The sequence below is a fragment of the Athene noctua genome, chromosome 2, assembly GCF_965140245.1.
Source record: "Athene noctua chromosome 2, bAthNoc1.hap1.1, whole genome shotgun sequence".
NCBI lineage: Eukaryota > Metazoa > Chordata > Aves > Strigiformes > Strigidae > Athene > Athene noctua.
The window spans coordinates 123,316,169-123,341,108 of NC_134038.1; the positions used below are offsets into that span (position 1 = coordinate 123,316,169).

General features: G+C 39.1%; 1 protein-coding gene across 5 annotated transcripts in view; it reads right to left on the minus strand.

The window, feature by feature from the left end:
* Positions 1-2,382: 2,382 nt before the first annotated feature.
* The window catches only part of MLLT10 (MLLT10 histone lysine methyltransferase DOT1L cofactor), a 130,964-nt gene continuing 108,406 nt past the window's right edge, over positions 2,383-24,940 (minus strand). For 2 of the 5 annotated variants that reach the window (XM_074900164.1, XM_074900162.1), the window contains 9 exons: positions 23,111-23,228; positions 21,647-21,719; positions 17,019-17,173; positions 14,898-15,086; positions 14,429-14,517; positions 13,942-14,303; positions 7,254-7,356; positions 6,285-6,497; positions 2,384-4,068 (listed from right to left, as the gene is read on the minus strand). In XM_074900164.1, the coding sequence (XP_074756265.1) occupies positions 4,000-4,068; positions 6,285-6,497; positions 7,254-7,356; positions 13,942-14,303; positions 14,429-14,517; positions 14,898-15,086; positions 17,019-17,173; positions 21,647-21,719; positions 23,111-23,228 (1,371 nt within the window). In that variant the 3' untranslated portion in view covers positions 2,384-3,999. Of the gene's footprint in view, positions 4,069-6,284; positions 6,498-7,253; positions 7,357-13,941; positions 14,304-14,428; positions 14,518-14,897; positions 15,087-17,018; positions 17,174-21,646; positions 21,720-23,110; positions 23,229-24,940 lie in introns of all 5 variants that reach the window. The other 3 variants (XR_012633204.1, XM_074900163.1, XM_074900165.1) reach the window with 3 other exon arrangements.

Genomic DNA, 24,940 nt, shown 5'->3' on the forward strand with positions numbered 1-24,940 from the left:
ATTTAGGTTAGTTATAGAAGACTAACAGATGCTGTTCTGTAATGTCCTGTAGATCTAAATTTTTGGACTAAATTATTCTCAACTTTACAGCTGTCAGGGTATGAACTGATAAAAGTTGTTTCAGGGAAGATACTGCAATGTGACCTCTCCATGAGATGACAGGGTTTGAAAACAATAGAAACACAGAGTGTTTGACTTTAAAAGAGCTCTCCTTTAGGCAGAGCCAACTGATATATGAGTGCAGCTTATGAAAAACAGGCACCAGAAAAATCAGTCAGTTAAATGTCACACAATGATAATGCTGAAAGAGTAGCTCCTGCTAACACAGCCTGAATGGCTGAAGTTGATAAAACCAGGATTTGAGATGTCACAGGCTGTCCAGAATTAGTTGGCTCCTGTAAGCCGTAAGGTGTGTTGTCACTGTTGTCAGTAAAGCTGGATTGTGGTGAAAAAAACACCAGCAGAAAGTTCAAAAGCCTGTTAACATGAAACTCTTGTGAAATGCAGTGTGTTTAATTCTGTGCTGCTCTCGTGACACTGAGCCCAGAGTGGTTCCCGATGCATTTGAGGAGAGCTCAGAAACCCATGACTCGGCTACCAGGGACCTGCATCGTGGCTTGGGCTGCTTGGCATCATCAGAAGCATTCCACAGGGACGGCGGTATCGGCTTCTACTGAACTGGTGCCAAATCAGCCACAGACCATCATCTTTGATGTCAGGATCTGCAAAATCATTGCAACAAGGTTGGTTTTGACTACATCTGGCCCTCATGTGAACTTGGCTTTGATGTGGTCTCTTTCTTTAAAGGGCTAGTGAATTGGATTTTTGTTTGGATGTCAGAACTGTCCTTTTCATTATCTCCCTGCTGTTGATTGCTGGTCCATCAGGACTACACGTACTGTAAAACATCCACTGCTATCTTGGGCTTCTGGCACCAATTTCTAATGAGCCGAGATTGTAAGGATGTCCTTAATTTGACAATTGCAGCAGTATTTCCAACCTTGCCCCTTTCATGGAGACCGACACCAGTGTTTGGGCAGTCTCCCTCAAATAAAAGAAACACAAGGAGAAGCAGGATGTACCGCTGTTACTGGTTTCTGTGGTGCTGCTCCAAGAGGAGCAAGATGACTTACCGATATTTCTTGTCTTCAGCTGAGGTCCACAAATAAAGCAGCAGTAACGTAACCCTCCAGTCCCTGCCTCCGATAGAAGGGACACGCGGGAAGCCCCACGCCAGTGGGCAGTGTGGGCTTTTCTTCCCCCTCACCTACAGGTCTAGCAGGAGGTGGTGTAAGTCTGCATACTCTTCCCCTCTTGGCACTGGCTAACAAATAGTCAAAGCCCAACAGAGCCCAAAGACAGTACCCTCAGTGCTAGAGCTTGTCTAGACAGGTCTCAGCAGTAGAAACACCTTGTTTTCTGAGCCTCTTCACCTAACAGCATAAAATCAGCTACCCCTCAAAGGTATGGATTTTTTTCTGGCCCTGATGGCTGAGGAGCCATTCAGCAGCTGGAGGCTAGGGATGCATGCCCCTAGCTGATGATGTTTCACACTACCCTAGTGCTAGTTCTGCCTTTGCTCATTTACCTGTCTCCTTTCAGGACTCCAGTTTTCCCCATTTGAAAACAAAAATGTTCAATCCTTAGGACTTGAGCAGACGGAACAATATATGAATGGCAGAGGCCTGTGGCACCAGCACCTTCCTGCTGCTTGTTCCAAAGGTGAGTCTCAGCCTGAGCCTGCACTGGACTAGCAAGGAGCTAAAAATCCTGAGGAAGCCGTAACGCAGCCCTTGTCTGCCAAAACCTGCACTACCCCAAACCTCACGCTCTAACTTCAAGTGACAGTAAGGGAAGGGTCAAGTTCCTCCTTGGTGCCTGGGAAATAAAAGACCAGGAGTTCAGCTGTGCATCTGCCAACCCCTCCACAGACAGTAAGCACAATTCCTAGAAAAAACATTGAGCTGATTTTACAGCAAAGAGTACAAAATTTACAGCAACAACCAAAAGCCTCAATCACCTCAACCCAGGCACGATGTAGATAAAGAACCCGTCCCCTCTCTGCAGTGCTCTCACCACATCATTTCAGAATGAACTGGGGCCATTAGAGCAGCAGCTCCCTCCTTCTTCCATTTCACAGTGATTTCTCTTTGAAGGATGAAAGCAAAAAACTGACATCAGACTACAGCACAGGGCTGCAACTGGACACTCGGGTCCAGTAAGCAAAAGTGTCCCTGGACCGTATTGCAGCTGCATCAGGGGCTCCTGAAAGCAAAAATTTACATGAGAAACATTTTTTTTAAATTGGTTGTAATACATTTTAGCGGTCATGTACAACTGAAATCCTTCCTGTCACGTGATGTTAATAGAAATATTCTGTTGTTCTACACAACTCACACTCCCACGAGCAGTATACCACTATAAACATTATTAAAGTTTATTAACAAAAGCTTTGTACATATCTTTTCATACACTTGGAATTTTACATCTAGTCAAAATAACAGCACATTTCCATCTTACCTTTTGTACAAATTGTTACAGAATATCCACCAGTGGGTTGAGTAAGTAAAATAAACCACTGGTTTACTTTTGTAAAGTATCTACAAAAGTGATTTGTGACATTTTTAAAAAATTCCCCAGAACATATAAAAATAAATTATTTTTACTTTTTCAATTATATCTACTAATTAGAAATATTACAAATCAAAATATCAATGTTTTCTTATGAATTCTTCACAATACAAAACAGATTCACAAAACTTTATTTACAGAAATGAGGTAAGAACTGTGCAATGTTTAACTAAGAAACATATTGCAGAATTAACATGTTCTTCCAAATAAGTACACAGTGGAGGTCTAATTACAGCTGGGTCTCTTCCTCTAATAATTCCCACCTTAACATTGGTTAGTGGTCATTACCCCCATTTAAACTATCTTTCACCATACTGCATAGACTCATGCCATGAAACCAGGTACTGTCGGAAGCGTTGTAACACAAGTTCACCCGTTTCAACCACTGGTAAATTTTAGTGGGAAATAGTAACTCACTTTTTTGGTAATTTATTAGTGAAAACTGACCCAGGTAACAATCTGCCTGAGCGATCTACAGTGGTATAAACACCTCTAGTAAAGGCAGAGCAACAAGGCTGCTGGTGCAACACAGAATACTCCCGCTGCTAACAAGGACACATCTAGTGCATGATCAGCTGTTTGCAGCCATTTCAACAAAACGGAGGTAGCAACAGGCACTTGGTTTAGGCCAAACACTACACGTACTTCTTCCAGTGTGGCCTTCTCATCTGGGAAGAAAACTTTGTCACTGGAACCAAAATGGTTCCTTTGAAAACCTCAGAACTCTAAAACCTACACCAAAATTAATAAACTTTGGATTCATACTGTAATTCTTACTCAGGAAAAACTCCCTCTACATAACAACAGGAATTTAAAGGAATAAAAAGTTCAGAAGTGGATTCCCTTATGAGTCAGATTTCAAAACAGATGTGTAAAAATGAAACAACAAACAGCAAGTCCCGGCTGCTATTACAAGCTTAGTCTAAAAGGATATATTGCAACTGCAGCAGAAGGTAAGACTGGCTAGGGCTGGGGCTGGGTTGGTTGTTAAAACTACCGCTCTGAAACCGAAATAATGCATGACTGCACACAGTTTACTAGCCTTTAAATTTAGAAGATTAGGACTGAAGAGTCAAGTGTATGTTTTTCTATAGTTGAATCTGTACTTAGTACCATCGTCTTGACCCAATAACTGGGGTTTGCAGGGTTTTATCTACTTCACAGTCTGAAACATTAAAAAGTACATCCATTTTAGTGCAACAAGAAGGCAAATGAAAGCCTACCAAAAATATCCTAATGACAATTTTTAACCTTTTGCTGTGCAGGAAGAGTTCCTTGTTGCATTTCTTCAATCTGCAGAAAGGAAAACTGCAGTTTGCAGACAGATGAAGTGCTATAACAGCAGGACATGCAGTTCTCAAGTATCATTCAAATGTCAACTCTTCTCTGACGCAACTGGTCCAGTTTTATCATTGAGCCTCTGTGTAAGAGAAAATACTTCTAAAAATCAGATTATAAGATACAGAGTTAAGTAAAATTAAATTCATACAAATGACAAAGCAGTTGAGGTACATTTACTAGAGCTATCTGAATAGTAACTTTTGCATTGTAAAGAATTATCATGTATTGTAGAATAAAAAGGGGGAAAGGAAAGAACAATTAAAGGAGTAGTCCTACACTGACACAAGTCATACTAAGGTCATCACAGCTAGCATTAGAAAACACCAATTTTGCTTCTATTTGCATATCAACAAGATTTACTGTTCCTAGCTGCCGGTCTCTCCTTAGAAGTGCATGATGGTCAAGACAAAATACCAGGCTACCTCTGCTAAATTTTACCCACTGGTGAGGGCTGAATTCTACACTTCTCCATCAGAACAGAACTACAACTTGCATTTTGCCTACCATGATTATTTTTCTTTCATAAATTGCTACAAAACGTTTCCTGCAAGTACTGAACAGGACCGAGCAAAAACCTCATCTCCTTCACTGAGCATTCAGAAATGTCAAAAACCTGTTCCAACAGGAAATGAGAGAAAAACATTCAAACTTTGGGCAAATGGATAATTTGTTAAAAATTCTTTTTGGATTAAAGTAGTTCAATAATCCAATGCAATCTGTCTTAATTCTAACCTTTAATGAAAAAAAAAAAAAAAGCAGGCAATTTCAAAAGAAATTTATTTCTAAGGGTTTTGTTCGAAGTATGTTCTGAGATTTCCTGGAATTGTTTACAGCTAACTGTTATTAGAACAAAAACTAAAACTGTAACAGCAGATTGGTATAATATACTAGTGCTGCCCGGTCACATTGTCCAAAGCTAGTAATAGCCATTTCAAAGAATTCTAAATAAGGTCACATATAGAATAGTTTGTTCTGAGGCAAACCAAATATAGGGCCTCAATTCCATTCACTACTAATTTTTAGAAAATAAAGGGAGATACATTTTAAACATACTAGAACAAATTGTGAATGTGTCTAAATGAAGGCAAAGCACTGAGCAAGCCCCTGTTACAGCGCTTCTGCTCTGACAGTCGGGGATCAGGAGAGCGCATGATCTTGCTTGGAGCCCCGCAGTTTGCAGTCGGGTTGCAACATCACAGCAGACCAAGGAAGTGACAATGACCATGCACAGAGCTTAATAGAAGTAAACGCTCAGATTTTTGAATGGGAAGGGGCTGTTTCTAGGAAACTGTCTTGAAAACTCCTTATCACGTGTGTTTTGTGTCTCACCTTATGTTTGGGAAGTACCACAAAAGCCCAGCTGCCTGAGTCCTTCGTCACCACTGTGCCCCTAAAGCAGCTGGACACTTTGGAGGTGGGGAGCAGAGAGGAGACCAATATCTAGCCCCAAACTTTTCCTGCCTGCTGTTACAGACAAGCTTCCCTTTTTTTTTTACTACCTCTGCCGCTTGATGTCTTGTTCAAGGAATACTAGAACTTCCGTCTTCCTGCTCTACTCACCCTTCAGTTTTACAAGTTCCACATGCTCCTTCCCTTCATCCTTTCTTATCTTAATTGTATGACCTTAGAGAATGAAGTCTATTCTCTGACTCCCTGAAGAAAGAATTCCCGTCTTGGGAATGGAGGTTACGGGCAAACACTGAATACAACAGAACATCTTTGGTGGAAAAATGTGTCTTGTTTCCTTATCTGTCTAGGAAAGATTTTACTACTCCACCAAGCAAAGGCGTCACTCAGCCTCCCAGTGTACAGCCTCATCCTCCTAGAACCAAGACACAGATGCAGCCCACTCTGCTAATACATTTCACCTTCCCAGCAATGGGCTCCTCATGTCTGAAGTCATCAACTAATCTCTGCAGCTTCTGCAGCTCCACAGTGCCCGAGGCCTGGCCCAGACAAACTCTTCAAAGAAGATGATAAAAGAATGAGCTACAAAACAATGGACACAGAGTTGGGGAAGAGGGTGGGGTGAGGAGGACGAGGGCTGCAGTTGTCACTACAAGAGGAAGGCAAATCCAGGGTCACTGAATTGTGGTCCTGATCCAGGGAAGCAGGAGCATGCAGCAGACAGGTTAGGTGTGACTACAAGTTCACAGAGTTCTGAACCTCATTAAGTGCAGCCCAAGGCTCCAGAAAAATAAAGAAAGAATCTACCATCCTTGAGTTGTGTATACAGGCACATAACTTGCTACTTATCTTTTAGTTACCTCATGGAGGTACTACATTGAAAACGAGGTGAGAAATATACTTACTGTCACCTTCTGAGCTGCATTATCTCCATGAATTGTAAGGAATGGGTTGGTAGTAGCTGCGTTAAGTGGTGAGGCCTGTGTGCCTGAAAGTAAGTTGTTTATAGGTATCTGTGCTCCTCCAGTAATCTGCAATTGCTGTACTTCAGACTGATGGTGTTGGTGGTGGTGATGTTGCTGCTGTACTAACTGATACAAAAGGGCTTGATGTTGTTCCTTGGGGGGGGGGGGGGGGGAGAGAGAAGAAAATCAAGAATTAGTTACTGAAAAAATAGCTCCTCCATGGCTTCTTGCTTACCCAAGTCTCCAGCCAGTGCAACCCCTAACCTAATTCCCAGCTAATTTAGGTCACACTAATGAAGTTCCACAAGACTCTGGGAAAGGAAAGAAAGCACCCATAAAATTTCCTGAAATCAGTAGCTCAGCAGAAGTTCAGCTAAGCCAGTTGGCTTCATCAGGCCTCTATCAGAAGAAACACAGCTGAGAAGAATATCAAACCATGTTTGTCAAAGTACTGAACCACTCAATTAACAATACAAATAGTTGTCAGTTACCTAATGGTCGATATCAATACTGCAAGGCAGAGCAAAGACAGCTCACAAAATAATACCCAAAAATCTTCTGCTAGAGTCCTAGTGGAATCAGAGAATAGCTGAGGGTATTAGAATTCATATATGGTCCCAACTCTGCTGCCCAGGGCTGATGCTGAGGGAGACAAGCCACCATGTCCACAGGGGACGAAACGAGACTGAAGGCACTAAGGAATGATTCTTCTAGCAACATGTACAGCCCAATAATATCCTGTGATTTAGTATGACTATCATCCAAAAAGGTCAAAGTAACTGAAAAACTAAAAGATTATCAAAACCTGTAATATGAAGTTAAACACATTTCTAGTATATTAGGCTGAGGAGTTTATCCATGCCTCGGAATACAATAGAGGAATAAATGGTAATTAACTGGAAAACTTACTGATGTGAGTTGCTGGGTACTTAGTAATTGCTGAAATTGCTGGTGCTGTTGATGGAGTAGAAGTTGTCTCTGCTGGTCAGGAAGTAATCCTAGTCCCGAGGCACTGTAGGGTTTGACAGGGTAATACTGTAGTTTATATGAAAGTATAGGAAGGGAACTTTTTACTTCGGCTTTCCATTGAAACAAACAAAAAAATATGTATATAACTAGAGAGTGCCTACTTAGCATTTCTGACTGCACATTGTCCGGTTGTATTTTTTGATACCTAGACATTACACCACCATCCCCAGTCTTATTTATGCTGAGCAACAACAACATCTTGCCTGTACGTAAGTCGTCTACGTGCATGTTATTTTAAACTCAGATAATTACCATTTACATTTTTTTCAAATACTTTATACAGAAAGGCCGGATTTTATATTGTAAGACAGCTCTCGCTAACCTCTAATACTTGGTTAACTAGCATTTACTCTGTCTTGGTTTTCTTTCAATTCTCATCTTTTGCTATAATCAAGTCTATCACTATTGCCTGTACCGTGTCTGCAATTTTGTGAACACACCCAGCCTTGAAGCGAGCCCAGCTGATGCTACCATGGAATGAAGCAGGCTGCCTCTGCACTTGCCTGCTACTTAGTTCCCCGTCCTTATTTTCATGCCTACATAAAATTTTCTGCAGCTATTTAGGAAATTGGGCAGGAAACTGCTCCAGCTGACAACTAGTCTGGAAATAAAGGTTTCTTCAGCTATGCCAGTTCACTGCAAGACCAACAGCATGAACAAGGGCGGGTTTGGAACAAAAGACCAGGAAGACAGCTGGATTTACTCTTTCGGTACCAGTGTTAGCTTTTACTCGTTTAAAACACCCACTGAATTATTAAGGTGTAGTTTCATGATAGGTTTACTCTGCTATTGAAAGGTTAAGTATTTCCCTTTCAGTTGCACATTTCTGTCCCCTCCCCTTGCACTGGCTCTTGCACAGTGAGCTGCATCTCCTGGAAACTAAGCTGAAACTGAAGCCAATACAAAACACCCTGAAACATTATCTGTTCATGTAGATGAGGTTATTGCATGAATGCACAAGCACTAGTACCAGCCAGAAGGTGTGCGCAGGATGTCCAGCGGGCTGGAAGGACTGCTAGCTCTGATTGGTAGTAAGGAATTAAATTAACTTAAATCAGCCACAAATCCACATAGTTAGGTTACAGTCATTTAGGGACATAATATTTCTCTCACCTTTCTACAGTAGCTAGCACACTGTAGCCTGGCTCCATGATCACTTTTACATTTACTGTGTATTAACCAGCCAGTATGAAAATACCCATACCATCAGTATTCTCTACTGCTGGGACAGGGCAAGCAACATACAAACTTTGTTTCATACTTCACTGGATGGTCTCAATGCCGAGGGAAACGTGCTGGGTTGCACTTATAATTTCCTATGGGGAAATAGGAAATCTATGTCTATGGGAAGTCCATGGGGCTGGATGGGATCCGCCCCGGGGTACTGATGGAGCTGCTAGAAGTACCCGCCAAGCCACTTCCCATCATTTACCAGCTGTCCTGGCTAACAGGGGAGGTCCCGACTGACTGGGAGTTAGCAAATGTGATGTCCATCTACAAGAAGAGCTGGAAGGAGGATTCAGGGAACTACAGGCCTGTCAGTCTGACCTCCATGCCAGGCAAAGTTATGGACCAGATCATCTTGAGTACCATCACGCGGCACATACAGGACAAGAAGGCGATAAAGCCCATCCAGCCTGTGTTTATGAAAGGCAGGTCCTCACTAGCCTGATCTCCTTCTATGACAAGGTGACCCACTTAGTGGATGAAGGAAAGGCTGTGGATATTGTCTACCTGGACTTCAGTAAAGCCTTTGACAGTTTCCCACAGCATTCTCCTGGAGAAACTGGCTGTTCATGGCTTAGATGGGTGTATTCTTCGCTGGATAAAAAACTGGTTGGATGGCCAGGCCCAGAGAGTTGTGGTGAATGGAGCTGGTCACAAGTGATAATCCCCAGGGGTCAGTATTGGGGCCAGTTCTGCTTAATATCTTTATCAATGATGCGGATGAGGGGATTGAGGGCACCCTCAGGATCTGGACAGGCTGCATTGATGGGTCGAGGCCAACAGTATGAGATTCAACAAGGCTGAGTGCTGGGTCCCGCACTTGGGTCACAACAACCCCATGCAGTGCTACAGGCTTGGGGAGGAGTGGCTGGAAAGCTGCCTGGCAGAAGAGGACCTGGGGGTGTTGGTTGACAGTCGACCGAACAGGAGCCAGCAGTGTGCCCAGGTGTCCGGGAAGGCCAATGGCATCCTGGCTTGTATCAGAAATAGCGTGGCCAGCAGGGACAGGTTGGTGATCATCCTCCCACCCTGTACTCATCTCTGGTGATGGTTAGGTTAGGTAGACTGGTGAGGCTGCACCTCAAATACTGTGCTCAGTTTTGGGCCTCCCACTAAACGATAAACGTTGAGGTGCTGGAGCATGTCTGAAGAGGAGCAACAAAGCTGATAAAGGGTCTAGAGAATAAGTCTCATGAGGAGCGGCTGAGGGACCTGGGGTTGTTTAGCCTGGAGAAAAGGAAGCTCGGGGGGGAACTTATTGCTCTCAACAACTACCTGAAAGGAGGTTGTAGCAAGGTGGGTGTCAGTCTCTTTTCCCAAGTAACAAGCTAAAGGACAAGAGGAAATGGCCTCAAGTTGTGCCAGGGAAGCTTTAGATTGGGTATTAGGAAGAATTTCTTCACTGAGAGTGTTGTCAAGCATTGGAACAGGCTGCCCAGGGAAGTGGTTGAGTCACTATGCCTGGAGGTATTTAAAAGACACAGATGTGTCACTTAGCAGTGTTAAGTTTGCAGTTAGACTTGATCTTAAAGGTCTTTTCCAAGCTAATTCTATGATTTCCCACCATCTACTTCACATTCATTACTATCACTTCTACTACTCTCCTGGTTCTCAAACCTTTTATCAAAGGTCTTTTTCCCTAGCCAATAAGTCAATTCTATGGACCCTGTCCTGTGAAAGCTGTTCTACCTCTGCTTATTCTTGCTTGGTTTTTCCCTTGTATTATATCCTTTTCTGAAACTGCATAATCAGAACTACACATAGTATTCCAAGTGCACACACACACACACACACACACTAGGGATTTAACATGACAGAACACAAATGGATAACACCATTCTATTTATTCCCCACTAACTGCTAGCAATGTTTGACTGTTGATGAAAGCAGAGATGACACTTCACCTACCCAAGAAAACTCCTCAATCTTCCTCCCGTGCTACAACAGCAAAACTCAGGTCTAACATAGGGTAAAACTGCGCATGTGTTTGACATTCAAAAGATGACACTCATCAGTTAATTGAAATTCCATCAAACAGCTTTAAATTGAATTGTATCAAAAATATTTATAACAACTGCAAAAAATAAGTACCTTCAGTTTGACTAATATTACCATCATTTCCTTCTTCTCTTTTTACCTCCCTTTTTCTGTACTCTTCTATACTGGAATGAAACTTCTCCGCTGTTTTTTCATTCTTTTATCCCATTCTTTCTTTTTCCTATATCATGTTTTACTTTTGCACTTCTTTTTTTTTTCTGCTGTTGTTCTCCCTTCTCTATCTGCTCTGCCCTCCTCTCTTGCTCTGCATTGGCACTCAAAAGAAAATACCCTCAGCCAGCAGCTGAGATCTAAGTGTCTAGAAACAAAACTTAACTGCAGAAGACAAAACGCTGCAGCTCCCAAGCTTCCCAGAAGAGACAGTTCACTGGACTTCACCACAGAGCTTTCTCTAAACCAGGTCAGCTTGGAATGTAAATTTAATCCTTTTCAGCTTCTCATTAAAAGGTATACGATCAGTCTGAAATTCTCCGTCCTACAGTCTCCTCTGGTTGTGAGAATGTAAAGAAGCAATCCTATCTTTTTCCTCAAATCACTTAATCTCCCAGTTGCTAGCAATCTGTATTAAGCCATCTTTTTCCCAGAAAAGAATCGAGTATTTTTTTCTGCCAAATGAATGTAGGCTCTTTTACCTACAATTTGAAACTCTCCCAAACAGCAGTGTGCAAATCAGTGTTTTCTCACCTCCCTACGTCCCACAGTTAAAGAGCTCCCATGAATAGGGACAATACGCATAAAGAAGCCTTCACATATTGGTGAATAATCCAGCTCTTTCTCACATGAACTGTTCCAACAGATTCTGAAGCTTGGGAAGTCACTGTAAGTAGCAACTTACAGGAACATCTGGGAAGTCTTTTAATTACAGAACAATACACAAAAGTGAGAAAGCAGGGATGAGTTCTCATGTGGCTTTCCATTGTTTTGTGAATACCTATTTAAACAGCCTCCAAACTCAATCACCACCCTGTGGATCTAACCAGGTTTGGAAAGCTCACAATAGCATGGTAGCAAACCTCCATGCCTGCCTGTTTGTTACCATTTAACCTTCCCACTTAGGCAGTTCAAAGAGTAGTGATACCTAGAGAACATTAAATTAATAGTCAACTATTTGCCACTGAAACAGCACTGAACTCAAGAGTGGCAGGAACAAATGGTGTCCCATATAGTTTCAGAACCAATGATCTCAGTGGAAAATACTTTGATATTTTCTCTCTTTTTTTTCCTTTTCCTTTCTTTTCTTTTTTTCTTCATTCAGAGTCATTCCAGAGCCTCTTCACAACTCGGTTCCAGTGACAGAAAAGTTTTTTCATATTTTTCACTGAAGCATTTGTAATGAAGAAGCAGGAATGAGGAATGTGTGTGTCATTACTAAAACCATACTAGCACTAATTAGCATTAGTGCTTACTTGGCCTGAACTTTTTTCTTCTAAATATACAACTAGAAATACTGAAAACTCACAGAAAATGGGGGCAACTGTGAAACACATCAAAAGAAAGGGGGCCCAGCAAATCATCTGGAAGAGCTCAATAAAGCAGAGAATTGTTTGAAAAGTGCACTTTTAAATTTTGATATAAAATTTTAAATCTGTAGTATTGAGGAAGCAGTGCAGAAAGAGATCACCTAAGAATGGAAATAGAGAAATGGAAATGCTGGCACATCATAAGCTTGTTGTAGCAGAAAATAGGGAATCAATGGAGTATTCCAGACTATGCTAGAAGTTAGAATGAGAGCTTATAAACAGGATAATTGTTGCGGTATTTTGCGTAAACTGGAGTAGTCTACTACTAGGCTACACACTCAGGAGTTACAGCAGTTAAAATGGATATATAAAAAGACAAAAAGAACTTCTGCAATATAAAGAGTCAGAAATAAATAATCTGTGTATTAACAAATTCATGTGAGAAACCAGCAGCATGACCAGTATATTTTGGCATTACCTGAAAGTGGAAAGTATTATACAACTGGTTAATATTACTGATTTTGTCTAGTATTTTTCACTCCTCCTCACACTTTTGGGGATAGTAAAACAAAATCCTTGTGTTTTCAGCAGACCTCTGATACTCAAGAAATAAGATAATTTTGCATTAACAAAACGGCTTTTGTTTAACCTATGAACTGTTATGTCCATACAGGACATAAACTATGAAAAAATATAACCTCCTCAGTAACGATATAATAGCACATCAGGACAAATGGATACACTGGAAAGTATCAGGTTTTATGAGCCTATTGAAGGAGTACCACAGATTGATATGGCACACAAATATTCAGGAGCTGCCAAACAAACAGTGAGGAAAGCAGCTGGAAAAAAGAAGCTAAAAAACTAGGAATCCCTTGCATCATTCCAATCACACAGGCCATTTTGATGGGTAATCCACCATCATCTCCAAAAATAAACTCTACTTCAAGACAAGTAATGTACTCCCTGTTGCAAGCATTCCTTTCTACACAGAACCGTAGTTCTTCCTAATTCTCCTTCCTAAGTGGAGGACAGTACAAGGGGTGGGGGAAGGGGAGCAGGGAGAATGAGTTAGCCCAGGCTCTGCTCTAACACAAAATACTTCCAGACCAAGCAGTCCCTTCCCTTTCCTGGAAAGCAGCTGTCTCCTTTTGTTACCCATTTGCCTTGCAGCCCAAGGAGCTGCAGTTTATGCTACTGAGGATACCTGGTTTTGGGGAAGGGCTGTTACAAATACTCAAGCATGGATCTTTTTATCCATTTAAAATTCCTTAAGAACACCACTTGAAAAAGTAATTTTGTTGTCTTTGGAGTCAGATGTAAAGATCTAAAACCACCATGCAACTGTACTACTACTCTGGTTAGTTGTGCCTATTACATCTTTAATTGCATGACCGTATAGTGTTCTCCTTCTCCCCCGCCCCCCTTCTCACTGCAACAAATGGTAGCTTTTCCAGTGCTCCTTTAATCCTGGAAGAACAATTGGCAGGATAAAGAATATTCTTTTCTGAACTAAAGAAAAAAAAAGAAAAAAAAAAAAAAAAGAGTTGAAGCACATTTACATTATTACATTTGTTTGGGAATGTGGCTTGATTAAAAAACAGGAATAAACGAACACTAGGATTCCCAAAACCTAAATAGAAACCATGTTTTCTTTAACTTGAATATTCGTGCTTCCATTAAATCCCTTCTTGCTTTCATTCACAGATCAGGAGCAGAAGCTAGTTTAACAGTACCTACTGAATAAGACAGTTAAAAAAATATATCTAAACTGAAGCACAGCAGGCCCTATTGGGAAAAACATAAAATCAGCAAATTCTTACCTGTTATTTAACGTGGTTGGCAGAGGATGCGTTGCATTGGGTGGCACGGTTGCATGGGTGAGAGGAGAAGGGTTCTGTGATATTGTTGCTGGGGTCTGAATTACCCCATTTAAAGCCCCTACAATTCCATTGATTGCCAGCTGGCTGGCTGGCAGCGCTCCAATTATTCCACCCACACCAGGCACTGCAGGAATGGTGGAGGTTACAGTCTGCATACCACTAGCTAGTGCCCCCACTGTCACACCATTGACCTGTTGAACTCCTGTGACTCCTGAGCCTTGCTGAGCTGGACTCTGCCCAGCAGGTGGTGGAGTGGAAAGAGCTGATGAACTGCTGGTGCTTTGTCCGCTGGAGGTTATCTCCTGGTGTAAAAACAAACAACAAAACCCCCTCAGCTGCATAAAATTTCACCTAACAGCACAATGCAAGGACTATGATGAGTTAACTTATGACAAATTTAAGTTTAGAAAAGACAAATAAAAATTACCTGATTTAATACAGGGAGAGAATTGTCCGGTAAAAAACTGTTTCCCAGATGAGGGCTTTTACTGCTGTTCAAGGAATCAGTGCTAGGTGCTAAAGTAATTATTTCAAAAAACACACAGTGGTTACATTTCTGTAACATGTAAAAAGATTCAGAATAATTATTTCAAAATAATGTCAAACACAGAAAACAAAGTCAACCTTAAAATCATTGCTGAATAGTAAAATAATTGGTGAATCAATAGATTCAAACAGATGGGCTCCAGATTGAAGTAAAAAAAGAAACTGCACTGAAACAAGTACTAATGGTTCATATAAATCTTCCAACTGACTTTTAAACACATCAACAAATACTTAGTCTATATTCATCCTACATGCATACACATCTCCCTTCAATGGCATACATGGATGAAAGATTTCATATAAATACATGTTCAAATTACTTTGACACTTTAATACTCTCCTTTGCTTACCTGCTTGTGCTGGAAAGGCATGTACTTGATGAGAAGGGCTAGGATTTGAAGTTATTGTTGGAAAGGGCACCGAGAGCTGTGCATTGAGTAGCTGAAGCCGTTCCTTCTTAGCGGTCAGATTCTTTATCTGCTCTTCTAACCGCCTATTTTCAACTTGAAGTTGGTGTAATGACTTAAGCATTCCTAAAACTAAGGTTAAAATGCATATGTTATCTTCCATAACCACATTCAAAGATTTAATGACATCTTCATTTTTTTTTTTAAATTCTGTATTATAATTTAAGACTAGCATTAAATCATATGTGAAGATATCAATAAAATTATTACTGAGAGATACATTACATAAATTTGACTTTAAGTGGAAAGGTTTAGAATCAATTTTGTGTAATTTGAAGTGAAGAAAAAAGTACATAGCCTGTGATAGTAATTTTGCAATATATCTACACTCTGGGTTAAATACAGGTAAAGTTGCATCATTAGAGCTGACATTCATTTTAAGCAAACAGCAGTATATGACAACTTATCCCCAAACCAGAATATAAAAATAGTATTACTTTAGTAGCACCAGGTTAATTGCATAGTTGGGAAAAAAAAAAAAAATCTAAAAAAACCCCACCAAACGTATTTCAGCTGCAGTATTGGAAATTTTAAGCATTATCAAAACAGAAAAGGTTTGACAAATATGCATTCAACTAACAATACAGCCAACCAACAACATTTATGTAAAAACAAGCAAGTTTCTGAAAAGGGCTATTTTCTGCTTTAATGCTTTGTACAGTGAATCATAAACTTACTGAAACAATGAAAAAATGTAATCCAGCATGAAGTTATCACGACACACCTTGCTGGGAGCAGGAGTGCTTATTTGCTTTGAGCCGCGATCTACAAATCACCCAGCAGGGAGCACTGTGTGAGCACTGCAGTTACCACCCCCCCTTTTTTTTTTTTTTTTTTTTTTTTTTTTCCCCAGAAAAAGGGCATCATCTTCTGTACTACCCTGATTTTTACCAAGCAGTTTTCTCAAACTCCGATTTGGTTTCAGAACTTGGATTTCCCAACTAGTACTAGAGTGTGACTGTAAAGCCACAGGGATAGCCATTTTTTTTTTAATTCTAAATTGTATTTGTTTAACATGACCTCTGGGCCTACTACAGACATAAGTCTACTGGTATAGGCACATCTGGTCATTTCCCAAGGATTTAGCTTTTATCCCTCCTCTTCAAGAACATACAAAGGAACCCTCAGTGAGTCCAAATGAGATGCAATAAGACTTAGCTAAACCTGTCCTCCAGCTATCATGTTTAAAGGATTATCCCTGCATGAATTTCCTCACAATTAGCATTTTTGTCAGGATACCATTCATAAAAATACCAACTAGATACCACTTTGCACTACCAACGAGAAGAATAATATGTTCAATAAAGTATAATACAAACCCTAACCTGGTATTTTAAAAAAAATTTAATGCATTTAATCATTGTCTTTGATACTGATATATTGTTGAATATGGAGATCCAAGTGATCTACTCATCAATTACACTTTTAACATATCCATTCTCAGACTATTCCACTCTATTAAACGTAACTTGAGAAAATACTGATTTGCTTGCTTTGAGAATTTCACAAGAAATGCAGAACATAATAAGGATATGAAAGCCCAGTAGGACACCTGCCTAACATTTGTAAATATTATTTTAAAACAGCAACGGAAGTAGGCAGTTTAGATTTTTTAAATGAAAAATATAACAATAAAAATTTTGCCAATTTATATCACACAATGTAAAGCAAACTGGGGAACTGTGCTATACTATTTACAGCAGTGGATCTAAGAGTCCAGAATGAATTTCCAAACTCTGCAACCGACCAGCTGGATCTGCAAGTCACTTCCTCTTGCATGACACAATTTCCCCATCCATAAAAATGTAGATAATTATAGAGAACTCTTTTGTAATCTACTGAAGCCATGTGCTGCATTAAAAACTATGTGACCATTATACACTACAGTTACATTTCTGTTGACAGCAGAAAATAAGTTTTTCAAAATTCTTGGACAAGCACTGAATGGCAGTTCTGAATAACACCGTTAACAAAAGCAGTAATAAACAGAATGTGAGTACTTACTGTCACTAGGGGTGCCTTGCTCTAATAAAAACTGTTGTCCTTCACTCCACTGCCTCTCCAGAAGCTGTTCTATGCTGGCTGCTACTGGGGGCAAGTTTTCCCCACAACTGTTCCCTGATTGATCATAGCGAATCTGCAAGCTGCTCACAGGGGATCTGTTGAAAATATTGCAATTTATTGTTTAGAGAAAAGGATAGAAGGAAACATATTAGTAAAAGGCTGCTGAAGCTTCTTACCTTACACCAGCCCTTAGCACCTACATATGTTACACTTCCAAGACTAAGTTAATTCATCAAAATCACTAAGAACTCCTGGTACTCACTGCCAAGGCTTTAATAAAAGAAAGATGTAATATTTCACAGTGTCAGAATTTATACTGAGAAAGCACATAACCTCTTCTTGCATATGGACTAACATAATACCCAACTGACAAACAGCATTGTATTAAATTATACAACACATACTTCTACATCAGGAAACCGTTGTATATGGGTATATAGAGCACCTGTCTTTCAAAATAAACAGAAATCTTCAAACCTTTCCTAGAGAAAACTGAGAAAATAAAAACAATTTCTTAAAGTCAGCACAGTAACGGTACTTCCACATAGAAAGGCCATGTAATTCCACGGCCTAACTTGTTCTAAAAAGAATCACGTTAAACCAGATTTTTTAGGAACTATGTGAAAATATTATTTCACAGGGGACGCAATGAAAGTCTGCCTGTCCTGTGCACACTTAATATACTTCCTTTTTTACTCATGATCACACTTAGTTCAAAGAATAATCCCTTTGCCACATGCCTTTTCTCATTCAGGAGAAAATTAAATATTCAGCACACGGCCACAGAGAAAGCTGGGTACCCCTCAGGTCCTATGAGGAGGCTTCTTTTGCACTGGATTGCAAAATTTAACCTGTGAGCAAAACCAGATGCTCAGTGTATTTCTGACCTGGGATTCCGGCCTCATATGTGCATGGTCCCATTCCTCATACAGGATCAATACCAAAGCCCCACTAAAAGCTGCTTGGTGGTTTGGTTTGTTGTTGGTGTGTGTTTGGTTTTGTTTTGGTTTTTTAAATCAACTCCAGTGAACTCAAATTCAGATTCTTATATACTAGCTATTAATAACTAATAACTAAGTAATAACTATTGGTGCCATCACAAGATCACAGCCATGCTGTTCTACATGCAGTGAAAACTTACCAATAAGACCACCACAGTCCCAGTACAGGACAACATATAGAGCTCAGGAAATCAGTGTGTTAATTATGATTAGCGTAATAAGCAGTGGTCACAGCACATTAGCTACCTAATGACTGTCAAGCATTTTGTAGGCACCAGAGCAAAGCGAAAAGGTTTCAAGTAGGTGACTTCAGAGTTCTGTAAGTATTTATAAATGATTTCTCTTTTGCATACAGGACGAAAGAAGAAAAACACTTGTTAAAACAAAAAGCCCTGATGAATGGGTAACCAAGGTAGTGTTTTCTGACAAGAGATGACAACTCAACAGCATTTAACAGTTCAGCACAGACACAGCAAAAAACAACCTTAAAACTAGTTGTTTACACAATGTGCCCGAGTGATAAGAAAGAAGGTTTATGCAGAAACATTCCAAACAGATGTACTATGCTCCACACAAACAACGCACTTTAAGAAAACAATTTTTTTAAAAAGGCAAAGCTGGAAAACAAATACAGAAAACGACACAACCCCCCTAGTAACTACATTCTCTGCATGCATGCTTTTGAAGGGTGCATAACGCTACTCTTACAGATAGCACAATTTGAATTATAGATCACCAAGAAAATTCTTGTTGGGCTTAGGACTGTTTCCTATCTATTTCACAAAGGTGGAAACAAAGCAACATATGACTGTTTGTATAACCCCTGTAATCCTTCACTGGAAGCCCGTACAGAAGGAGAAAACAAAAAAGAGAATCTAGATTCTGTGTATTGCAACATTAGTTAATCCATCCTCTTCCAGCTAAACCCCTACCTCATCTATTAGACATGATACCGTTTCTGCATACTAGAATGGAATCCTTACTCCAAATAGTATTTGATCATAGTTTCCAACAGGATTATAAATGTGCTGTACATGCAGGTCCGATGCCATCACTGAGCAGGGAATCCCTTGTTTCACATTTCATACCTTGCTTACTTTCGCAGCTGTTTTTTGTTTAAGTTTGGGATACAGTTATTCATATTCTTATAGTATTAATTGTAAGTAATACTGCATTTAGATATAGGCATACATCATATTTCAATGAAGGTATTACATAACACATTTTTAAATCTAAAGTGAAGTATAGGCCAAAAAAAAGTTTAAGTGCTACCTTGGGAAAAGCAGCAATTCCTCTGCAAAACGGAAACAGCTCACATATACCAGGTATATTTATATTTCTCATATATATTAAAATTTTAAATATGACAGCTTAAGCATCAAACACTGCGGTTACATAGTGGTACAAAGATATAACAATATGAATTTGAAATGACCATACAGCTCATGAGTCACATATGTCTTCTCTAAAGAGCTGCAATCAGCTGCGTCATCAACAGCAAACAATTGGTTCTGCAAGTGTTTTTATTTTAAGCAACTATTTGAAAATTACATGGTTCTTCCGGAGAAGTGTGTTATTTATGTATCTCATAAGCTTCAAAGGGAACAGAGTCAGAACTTGCAGAAAAATAATTTTAATATATAAAGCACGTAACGTTCAGAGTTGCAAAGTTTTCAGATAGCAGATTTCTGAGGTTAGTTTTTCATTCACTATAAACCGTATTTTAAGTAATCGGTTACTTATTTATCTGGGGGAGGTGGAGAGTTGCCTACACATTTTAGAAACATTGACATACGTGTGATGTTTCTTATCGCACAAACTGGGTGTGAAATTTGCTGATTATTTAACTTAATTGAATGGGTAAGTTTTCTAAATTTTTTCCATGGTAGGTATTTCAGACTAAATTTTTCCATCTTTCAATTCTGGAACTACAGCAGTGATTTCTCCCCTTCCCTCCCCGTCCTTTTTTGGCTTGATTTTGAACAACTCAGCTTTTGCTTGGCAGTAATCTGCTCTTTGCAAAGTGCTACACCTTCCATACGCTGCAGGAAGCTCTGCAACTGCGGACTGAGGTGTATCATACAGCTCTTTGCCATCCCCATCAAAACACAGCTGAAATTTGACCATCTTGTAAGTACTGTACTATAAATACACTGAACATAGATACTATGCTTCTATGGAGTGTAAGTTTACCCTCTCAAATATTCTACCTAAAGACAGCCTGAACACAAATATGACCTACTGCAAATTGTCCAAAGATCAGGCCTTTGCATATTAATTAAGAACGCATTAAAACTTGTAATTACCACAACACATATGCATAAGAGGATTACTTAATACATAATCAAAACTCCTGGAATTTCCAAATTGTTGAGCATTTCCATTTGCAAAATTCTCTTATTTGTCTGTATATAAAGAGACATGCTCCTTATAGGAATTTATATGCTAATGTAAATGTACGTATTTATACTGACAACACGAAATAAACTAATTTGTAAATGCTCTATTTATTGTTTTAGAAGCAACATGTATTGAAAAGCTTAAAAGCTAGTTCATGACTAGGTAATAACACCTAAGTATAATAATGGATATTCTCACCCCATCTGACAAGAAGTCTTTTGATTAATTAAGGAATATAATACAAGATCAACAACACCAGGCATGTACATTAAATTATCTAATTTGGAGATATTTATTATAAATTACTGTAATAAACACATGCTGTAACATCAAATTAATTGCTACAATGCTGTATCTATGTAACTACCTTTTTTCAGCTATCCTAAAATCCTTTTCAAGATAAAATCCCCACGGTTAGTTCCTAAGTACAAAAATACAGTAAAAACACTACAAAATTTAATTCATATGGGATCCAGTATGGAAAATGAAGCCTTTTAAAAACAAAGATTCACTTAAAATACACCAAAAAAATTACTGAATTATTTAAAACACAACATTGACATTTTAACAGCAAGTATTTTAAGACAAAATAATGGGATACAATTCCAGTGGAATTCTTATGTCAAACTTCTGTAGTAGAGGTGAATTGCAGCAGAACACAGAAAGTATTCCCCGCCCCGAGAATTGCTGCATATTTTGAAGTGGTGAGGAAAAGGGAAGAAAATACTTGTCTGAAATTTTTACTGATATTTAAATTCTCAGACCATGCTATTCCTGGGATCATTGTAGTCTAAATCTATGGAATTTTGGAAGTTTTGCAAATATGACTAAAAATCTGATTATGATAACAAATCTGAGGCAGTAAAGTAGTACATGTGGATCAAACGATAGATAAGAAAAATCCCGCTAAAGCAAGTCTCTATAAAGTCCTTCTTTTGTAAACCTAATTTCAGCTGATGTAAATTTCAGCACATTTTTAGCTATCTGGACATACTGGGGTTTTTTTTAGATGGATATATCCATATAAAAATAAATGTATGTGTACATGTATGTATATATACATATATATATAGGCTTTTAAAACACTTATGTAGTAAAAAGACAGTGAAGTTTCCAAATCTTAAAACATTTCCTCTGCCTGCACCCTCCAATGTAAATAATGCTTACCGTGGTGAGAGACTTCCTCTGGGTGAACCTCCTCTGCCAACAAGGCTTCGACTATTATCTCCGAGATCTTGATCTGCAGTGTAAATATTTCACAGCTGATAAATCGACTCTTCGTAGATAAGAGTTTTAAAGCTGATGTATATATTTTTAAAATACCTTAAATCTCAACTTCTATCTGTAGTTACTGCTGAAGAGTGAATACGTAACTAGTTTAAGATTGCTGAACTGTAGCATGTAAGGTGTTGTCCTTACACATTTCTGAGGCTGTACCAGGCCATGGATTATGTTCACTTCTTTCATTCCTTTCAGTTTTACAGCACAGAAGCGTGGTTTGCATTTGCAGTACCCTCCCCTCAGCCACTTTTAATTTGTACGGTGAAAGTAATGAATCACAGCTGTGGACAGCTAATCTGTATGCTTATCACAGCAAATCCTGATGCTCTGTATTTTTTTAACACTTTGCATCCCAAAACAACTCATAAAATATATAACGTATTAAACTTACCGCTGCCATCTAACAACCACACATTATTCTGCAAATTTACTGAAAACTTTATGAAAGCGTGTAATTCACTAATTCCTATTTATAAGCAGAAGCATAGGAAAGTCCCTTGCTAAAAAGGTAGTAAAACAAACAAAAAAGGCCTCATTAAATATACCAAAACGTTTTGCTTGGAAGGACTCAAAAGGGTTATTTTCCCTATGGCCTCTCAATAAAATAACCCTATCTGCCCCCTTCAAGGTTGCCCTCCCCCTATTCTGAGTCAAGTGACCTCCGACCTCTTGGAGGGCAGAGACATGACTGATCCATTCTTGGTAAACTGCTAAACTCATTCCCTTCCCCCAAACAGGCATGACTACTACGACATGTCAACAAATCCTTACGGAGGGAATGAAACAAAGCAAAGCCAGAGGCTCATTAAAACTGTAGAGGAGAGCCAACGGTACAAAATGCCAATCGGTAAATATTCACCAGATTATTAAACGCTGCAGAAGTTCTCTAACGGGATCTCTTTCACACGAAGTTGTATGTAATGCAATTTCATGAATTATGCAAATAAAGGTTTAAACTATTCACGGCAAAACCCAGAGCTGTGTTACTCTCGTTGCAAAGAGCTCCGAACTGAACACATCAATCACAGAAGTCACAGGAGACATTGTTGCATTCCTGCCTGCTGATGGCTCTGCTTAAACATTTACATTTCAGACACTAAAAAAAAAAAAAAAAAAAAAAGGGGGGGGGGGGGGGGGGGGGGGGGAGAGTGGGGGGCGCCTGCAGGCCGTGAAGAAAACCCACACTGTTCTTCAGGACAACCGAGAATTTACTTCTAACACATAACTACATTATACAGACATTTAACAGCCAAATGCTAAGCGGAGTTAAAAAAGTAAAATTTAACAATCTTTTCAAAAATACTTAAGCCTGTAAAGTTGCACATTTGTCACCAGCAGTGGGAACCTTACCTGCTTGGCTGTTTTCAGACTGAGCTATAAGTGCTGCCATTGCTGAATTTGGATTCAGCCTATTGCCATACATGTGGGATGGAGGCAGACTGAGAGAAGATCCAGGTAGAGTGTTTGCCTGCAAGAAACCAATTAAAACTTGAATCCTTTTTTTAAAAAGGGGAAGAAATGCTAAATATATTTTAAAGAGCTTTCCTAATGCACAATGATTAGGTTTTTTTTAAGTTGAATGATTTTCAAAAGCTTCATTTATTTAAAAGAAACCCATATTTTTCCTTTGTGAGTACAGAAATAGAATTAGAGTACTTTGAAAATATACTGGTTTTTAAAGTGTTTTACTTGTCATTGGCTGTTAATTTAAAACAATCCCCTAATAAAAAAATTACTGTCACAAATATTAAAAATACGTAAATTGCAGTTTAAAACAGCAGCAGTGTAGCAGGATGGGTAGACTTCCTTGCAATCCTGAAGTATACACTCAATGCTAGGACTTAGTAGCATGGCGACCATGTGGTTATCCTACTAATTATTTAATCTTATTAAACCATTTACAAAATAAGGGCAGGTAGACAACAGATGTCTCACAAATGCTTGGGTTCCTTACATCACAAGCCGGCTGTGGAGGTCAAAAGGTCCAACTTTCAGCTCTATAGTTTAACTACACAGAGCCATATTTCCTTTGCTAGACTCCATCATTAGTAAAACCTGCACACTATTTTGTTACTTCCTATTTTGATAGACTTGGAAGCCTGGTGTTTTTTTGTTTTGTTTTGTTTTTATTTTAAAGAACGCAAACAGCCATTACAAGTATGTTTTCTATACAATAGGGGGCTCACCGAATCACAGCTTTGCCCTGACCCCATATAAGGAACTGTATTTTTGGCAGTTGGCCAGCTCTACTTATTGAAGAGCTCCCAAAGTTTGTGTTCATTCATGTTGCTAACCACAATTCTGAAGGTCTCTGCTGGGACTTGTGCCAAACAAGCGAAAATGAACCCTTAAACAGATGAAGCTAAGGAGGCTGGCCAAAATCTTGCATAATCCAACGCAATAAAAATACCTTCTTCCTTGGCTGCTTATGCTTTTTCCCTTTCGAAGAAAAGATTTGTGTCAAATGCTGAGTTGCAGAGACAGGCAATCAAAGAAAAAAAGGCACGTCTGCTTATTAAAAAGGCATTTTCCTACCTGATAAAAAAATTATTTCAGAACAAAGAAAAGATTGGGGGTGGGGGGTGGAAGTCAAAGACACAACTGGTGTGATCACTGGTTTTAAAATGAATCTTTTAAGAAAATGTAAACAACCTTTACAAAGGAAACTTTTTGAAAAAAAAAAAAAAAAGAAGGGGAGCAGTAAGGAACTCAATTTGTGGGACATTTTGACATGTATAACTGCACACAAGAGACAGAGGAAACATACTGGTTATTACAGCAAAATATTACAGAGTATAAACTATGTCTCTGGAAAGAATCACACACTACCATTAAGTTTTGGCTTTCAGCCAACATATTAAACTTGATGAATGGATTTTTATGAATTCACACAACTGTTTTCAATGATGCTTTATTTACTATATACTGGTGAGAAATTGTGCTTGATTCTTATATTCTTCTACTGTCACAAAGTTAGAAAAAGCCACAAGTATTTACTTAGAGTGATTAGGTTTTTCGCACTTTTCAGTTTAAAGGTATGTGCAAGACTGCCAGACACAGAACCAGTTTCACTTCAAATCTGGCTGTTTGGTTTTGGTTTTTTTGTTGGTTTTCTGTTTGTTTGTTTGTTTTTAAAAAAATATTTACATGTCTTTAGTAGAATTAATCTGAATTAGTTAT